Below are 6,861 nucleotides of genomic sequence, written 5' to 3'. Positions count from 1 at the left end.
GAGGGGAAACCTCCCGAAGAAAACAACTCTAAGCTTGGTCCCTGAGGGTCTGCACCCGGTACTCCCAGGTGTCTCACCTTCACCTGGGCACCGCTTTGTGATGCCTCCCAGCCGGGGATTACCAAGCGGGAGGAGTTCCCTTGGAAGGAAATAGCATTTTTGTTCATTTCATTTTCGAATTTTCTGTGGCGGTGGCAGAAGGGCGGGGAGTGGAGCCGGTGGGCGGGTGCCTGGGAGTAGGTGGGGAAGGGGGTCGGGAGATTGTTGCGGGTTATAACAGTCGCAGCGACTGCTTTTTGATGTTTGTTTGTAGACTGCCATTGCTCTCGCTCAGTCCTTAAGTAAGTTTGTTTGGGCGTGAGTTCTTGCCTTTTCAGCACAAAACCACAAAAAGACGCGGTGGAAAGTAAAAGAAAGCCCCTCCTTCTCCTCCTCGGCCCCCCCCCCCCAAGCCTGCTAACGCCGAAGACTTGATTTAACACCCCTTCTTCGGCTGCTGGGGGCTCTAGGCAGTGGCTACATTCCAGCAGTTTTAATCCGTTTTTTATTGTAGGGCGAGAGGAGTTTACATAGGGGCTGGGATGGCTCCCCAGCTGGCCGCTCTCCCCACTAGCGCCCCTTCTCCGCCCTCTGCTCCACCTCCCCCCCCTCCCCAGTAGGAACCTGTTACTTTAAGCAGGGCGTTCCAGTGTGGCGGTGCGGGCTGCCGGGGTTTCGGGAGGTGGCCGGTGATTGGCTCCTTCGAGCTCCCCCTGGCTCGCTCGCTCGGCCTCCCCGCGCGCTCCGCCCCGCCCGCGCGCCCTCCCTCCGCCCCGTAAGGCTCTGAGCCCCGGTGTCAGGCGCCACGGCGCATGCTCCGGAATCTCATCCTCTGGCCCTGGAGCTGCTGCTGCTGCTGCTGCTTTTGCTTTTGGGGCTGAGTTTAATAAGCGAGCGAGCGAGCGAGCAAGCGAACGCGGGGGAAAAAGGCAGAGAATGTCCGCCATCTACCCTCCGCTCCCGGGCGCGCTCTCATTCATAGCAGCCTCTTCATGAATTACAGCTGAGGGGGGCGGGGGAGGGGGGTACCACACAACACCCCAGCAAACCTCCGGGCCCCCAGGCATGGCTAGCTCGGTAAGTACATGCAAAAATAATAATAAAAGATTCCCCCCTCCCCGCCTTTCCTCCCTCGCCCTGCGCCGCCGCCGCCGCCCAGACAGCGCCAGCGCTCCGCGGTTCCAATTAGAGAAAGGTTGGTACGGCTTGCAGGGAGCTGCTGCCTCTCCCTCAGCCTCCGCTCCCCTCCCTCTCTCCACCCCCCCTCCCGGCGCGCGCGCGCGCGCGCACACACACACACACACACACACACACGCACACAGACACTCACACACTCGCCCCTCCACCACCCCCCCCCGCGCCTCCCTCTCTCCTCGCCTCTCTTTGCAATCGCAAGAAGCGCACTCTCGCTCACACGCGCGCACTCACACACTCACACGGTGGAAGGAGGCGAATAATAACTCAGCCATATTTCAGCCGCCGCCGCCGCCGGGAGCCGCGGGCACAGTCCGGGGACGCGGCGAGCAGCCTCGGCGGCCGCTACGATGGTGCGTTCTCCGCGGCGCGCGTGTGTGAGCCGGAGTGTGCGGGCTGACAGCGGCGGGGCCGCACGCAACTTTGCCCCCGCGCTGGGCTGTGCGCAGTCGAGCCTCGGCGGCTGTCCGCCCGCCGCCCTGCCTTTTTGAATTTTATTTTTTGGGGGAGGTGGGAGCTACTTTGGGGCCACTTTGGCTCTTGGAAGTGTGTTTCGGGGGGGCTCGGTGAGGCTGGCCTCGCCGATCGCGTGGGGGGTTTTTGCCGGGGGGTGCGGGGTGCCTTAAGTTATGGATGCCTCGGCGTGTTTTGCTGCGGGCGTGTGTGTGTGTGTGTGACGACGTCTCATTTTTGTTGTGCACGAAACCAGTGCTAAGAGCACGGGAGTTTGTACCCATCAGCAGAGGCTGCCTGTAGTTTCCATTCCGCCTGGCACAGCGCTCCACACGCACGCACACACACACGTACACAAAGACTTCCTCGGCGTGTGCCTGTCGCCGCGGTACTTTCAGGGAGGGGGCTCACCAGAATCCCCCCACCTCGGGGTCCCGACTGCCTCCCTTCCCACACCGGGAAACCGCCCTGGCATCGCCTCCTAATTGTCTTCTAATTTGTTTCCGATGCATTTGTTGTCGTGCTTGTAGTGGCTGAGTGTGCTTTCCCTCTTCCACCCCCACCCCCGACCCCCGGACCCCCTTCCCGACTGGGGGCAACATTCCGTTACAATCCCTGCGGGTGTGGATGCGGGGCCCCGGGCGCCGGGATCCGGGCCGGCCGAGTGGGGTGTATTTGGGGGTGTGGGGTGTGCGCGCCCACGCGCGTGAAACGTGGATGCAGAGGGCACCGCCGTTTCCTTTTATGTGCGTTTCAAGAGGGAGGAAAAAAAATGTCAGGCGCAATGTTCAGTGTCGAACGGTCGCCTTCCTGTTGTTCACGGCTGTCTCTCCTCCCCCTGCCCGCAGTGTGCCGTGCAGGTGAAGCTGGAGCTGGGGCACCGCGCCCAGGTGAGGAAAAAACCCACCGTGGAGGGCTTCACCCACGACTGGATGGTGTTCGTGCGCGGCCCGGAGCACAGTAACATACAGCACTTTGTGGAGAAAGTCGTCTTCCACTTGCACGAAAGCTTTCCTAGGCCAAAAAGAGGTAGGGCTCGAATACAAAAGGAGCTTGATAAAAAATGTCTTTGCTCGCGGAGGAAACAATCGCTTGGCCCGGGCGGTCCCCCTGCCCCTCTCCCCGCCCCCCGCGTCGCGCTCGCCGGCGTCGCCTCGGGACTAGGGTGCGCGGCGCCGCGCTGGCCAGGTCCGGGCTCCCGCCCGCGCGCGCGCCACTTCGGCTTCGGGAAAGTCACCGCCAAGAAAGGACCGTCAGGTGTCGAGTGTTTATTCATCCCAAGCCAGCCCTCACCGGTCCTCTGGGGTTAGCCGCGGGTTCTGTGGGGAAGGTGCAATTAGTTGTTGGGTTTGGAAGTGTCGGGGGTGGGGGGGAGCTGGAGGGAATAAACAGCTTGCGCCTTTTTTTTTTTTAACCTGGAGAAATTGAGATTTACCTGCGTTATTAGCAACGAATGCATGGGATGTAGTTATTGTTCCGTCTCGAGAAGTCGCCTCTCTTTAGGGTCTTCTCGGTCTTCCTGCCTGTGTATTCGGCACTAGGTGCTGGTTGTCAGATTTTCCTTTCAGTGGGTTAGCCACCCCTACCCGGCGCCGTCAGCATTTTCTGTTTAGTCGGGGGTGGGGGGCTTACTCGTCCCTAGCGCCCCCCCCCATAGCACTTGATTGCCCCTTTGATTTTTGAGCAGCGTCCCGAAGTCTCTTACCCATGGAATCTCCGGGGGAAAGAGGGTCCCTGCAAAGGTTGAAGCTAAGTTTCAGAGGAACGATGTGTTCCTGCCTTCTGTTTCAGTCCTTCCCCACCTTGGTTTTTAGCCTGGGTCTCTAGTTTGCATAATCCAGCTCAGCCCCTCCGATCCCAAACATTTCCCATAAAGCGCAGGACGGCTTTGAAAAAAAGAAACGGGGTGTTATTTTGGAGGAAAATTAAAGAGGGTTTAAGAAATCTGATTTCTGTTCCCTTCAGCCTCCGGAAAGCTAGTGTCTGGTTGTTTTAGTTGGATTAGTGGAGGTAACAGTACAAATACAATAAGGTGCTTTGTTTGTGAGCAGGTTTATTTATCTAACTCGACACAATGGTTAGTAGTTATCTTCCATTTGATCCGTAATCTTTATTGGCATCTAGAACTCCTGCAGTTTCTTAGAGTAACATCATAATAAATCCATTCTGCTTAGAGCTACTGGAAATTATTGAGCATTGAGGAGCTGAATAAAGAAAGGCGAAATGCTGTGTGCCTCTGAGGTGGCAGAGGTTTGTGCTGATGCTTATTTTTGTTTCCAGAGCTCATGTGATGGGTTGTAGGATTGTATATTTTGCCTTTAGTGGTTTGTTTTAGAGCTCCTCATGAGAACTTGAACAGTTGAATTTGATGGGCTTTGCTGGATGGTTAATAAATGAATCCAGCCTCTAATAGAGGGGTAGCAATATGCGTGGCCTCTAGGAAATTGCATTTTGATTTTTTTAGCATTTTAGATCAAAATATAGCCAGAGAGCTTTTACTTCGTATTTCCTCAGTATTGTAATTAGGATGAGTATTGTCAAGTTTTCTGTCACTGTGTGAGGTTGGGTTTGATGCTTGCTTCTCCCTCTCCCTTTTCCATGTGTCTATAGAGCCACTGCAGAGGAGTTTAAACAAAAGAAACCACCTTCTAAGATCCTTGGTATCCACTGTTAGGACCATTTGGCTGCTACTCACTTCAAAATGAAATACATTGAACAACAACAACAAAAAGCAGTATTTGTTGTATTAGGAAAATGAAGACAGTTGGCAGAAGATGTAGCTCTTAAGATAACTTTGTTTAGGCTCTTTAACAATCAAGCAATTGGCATTATGAAATGAAAGATGACCAGCCTCCCCAGATTTCAGCACTGTTTCTGTGCTTCAGTGTGTCTGTGGCAATGTTCCCCTGCTTGTCCCCTACTTAATGATTTTCTGTCCAGCCAAGGGAACGGGAGGATGCTGGCCTGCACAGCCCACACCTGGGAGTTGTTGCTAGGCGTGGTAAGCTGCTTGATAACACTGATGTCTTAGCCATCTCTAGTGAGAGATGCCTGCTTGCTGAATGGGCTCTTCAATTTTTTATTTTCAGCTGTGGACTTTCTTTATGTAGTCTATACACCATTGTTTTAAAATGTTTATTTTTGGATTTTTATTTGTATGTGTGCTTCCCATGATGTGACAAGTCCTGGGAAAAATGCCAGCTTACATAGCCCAGGAGAGACCTTGTCATACTGTAATTACACATGATTCAGATTGCAAGAGAAGGTTTCTCTGTTCATTGGGAATAGTTAGTTGTAAATTTCAAGTAACACCAAACATGCCACTTAATCCTGGGACTTACTTTGGGCTTATAAAGTCTTTGAAAGTGGTAAGAATAAATACAGAATAAGGATGCCAATCATTGTAGCGTCTACTTCAGTACCTTTTAAGGTGTTATATTTGCCATTTTATAGATCTGTAAGTGAGAAATTGGAAATGGGGAGAAACTGCAAGAAGGGCTTTGTGAAAAATCTTAGTTACAAGATATTTAAAAGAAATGCACATATGCCCAGCTGTAAGTGGCTATTGATAATGACAGGCTAAATCACTTTCACTGTATACAGTAACTGATAATCAGAAGTGGACCTTCCCACTGAGGATGAACTGCTCAGCCACGAAGGTGGATGAGTCCTTAGTTTTACGAATCTTTGGTTTGGAAAAGCAAATTGATTTTCAGCTTGATTTCCTTTATTTCACAGTAGTATTATGAGAACTTATAGAGGAAGAAATTACAGTATTTTCAACTTGTTGCCTAATGAGAATTACATGTACCATTTCAGAATTGAGCTAATTGGACTTGAATTAATGAAGGTTTACTCTGTCCTGAAGATGGGTTGGAGACTTAAACTTAAAATTACTAGCACAGAGTACTAGAAGAGAGATTTTGATGAAATAGTGAAGCCTGGAATATCCATTAGCTGGTACAGAATAGGCAGGTCAGAGTATAATGCATTTTAAAACTATCTACTTGCAAAAAAAAGACCGTATCTTATTTGTTAGTACCAAAGATTTATAATAGTCTGATATGACTGAAATGAATGGTCACATTCAAAACATTTCATTTAAAATATTAATGTTTTCATCTTCAGTATGATGTGAGTTTGAGTGAACTTTCTTTCCAATTATAGCCATTCTTAACTCTTGCAGTCTGTTCCATTGACATTTATGATATGAAATCTGTTGCTTATTATTTTATGTCAGCTAATTTGGCCATTGGTATGATTTGATAGCTTTTTATTTCTAGCCCTAGTCCTTTGAGTGGGCAGATAAAGCATAATAAATCCACACTTAGAACTTTCCTTTGATTTAAATGGTTGAGCCCAGCATTACTGTGTAGTTCTGATTTGTGTTAAGGAGTCTTCTGAAATAATTTGGGTAACTTTTTATCAGGGTTCCTAAAATTTGAGACCAACCAGTTGCAGATACTGCACGTACCTGGTGTGTTTTCTCTTCTGAGGTGTTTAAAGGGTTTCAGGAAAAAGTAAAAATGTATAGCTAGCTATTCTGATACATTCATCGAGTGTTAGAAGATTTATGTAGAGTTCTGTATGGAATTCAAATGACCATTGAGAGCAGTTCTACTACTTGGCATTTTGAAGCAACATACAGCATAATTTTCCAAGGCACTTAAAAGCTGAATTATTGAAGGAAATCTCCTGCTTTTAGTGGGAATGTAAATTGGGCACGGACATTTTGGAGGGCATTTGGCAACATCTATTAAGATTTTAAATGTTTACACCCTTTGACCCAGCAGTTTTACTTCCAGGGATTTTCCAGCAGATCCAGCTTCACAGCTACACAAAGTTACAGCATATTGCTTGTGACTTTTTTAAACAGCAGAAATTTGGAGGCAAGCCATATAGGGGACCCCCAGCTGGGTACAGTTAAATGATGGGTGGTCTGTTAAAAGGGGGTAAATCTATTCGTAGACGCAGGATGATCGGCAAGAGATACTAAGTGAAATAAGTCGCTAAATCAGTGTGATCCCGTTTAAAAAAATATGCTTATACAACTAAAAAGTGCATGTGTGTATGTGTATAAGTAAATGAATTTTGGTTGAATGGGAACCCAGCTCCTACCAGTAGTTTTTCTAATGCGTGCTCATGGTGTTGGCAGTGATAGGTTGATAGGTGTTT

The 6,861-nt window shown here is 49.5% G+C and overlaps 1 protein-coding gene across 2 annotated transcripts in view; it reads left to right on the top strand.

The window, feature by feature from the left end:
- The first annotated feature begins 828 nt into the window (after positions 1 to 828).
- The window catches only part of MLLT3 (MLLT3 super elongation complex subunit), a 280,958-nt gene continuing 274,925 nt past the window's right edge, over positions 829 to 6,861 (top strand). The window contains exons 1-2 of one of the 2 annotated variants that reach the window (XM_045079666.1): positions 829 to 1,116; positions 2,535 to 2,715. In XM_045079666.1, the coding sequence (XP_044935601.1) occupies positions 1,105 to 1,116; positions 2,535 to 2,715 (193 nt within the window). In that variant the 5' untranslated portion in view covers positions 829 to 1,104. Of the gene's footprint in view, positions 1,117 to 1,375; positions 1,587 to 2,534; positions 2,716 to 6,861 lie in introns of those variants that run through there. The other variant, XM_045079667.1, reaches the window with a different exon arrangement.

The sequence above is a fragment of the Mustela putorius genome, unplaced genomic scaffold, assembly GCF_011764305.1.
Source record: "Mustela putorius furo isolate JIRA1106 unplaced genomic scaffold, ASM1176430v1.1 tig00000421_pilon_pilon_pilon, whole genome shotgun sequence".
NCBI lineage: Eukaryota > Metazoa > Chordata > Mammalia > Carnivora > Mustelidae > Mustela > Mustela putorius.
This window is presented reverse-complemented; position numbering and strand designations above follow the sequence as displayed.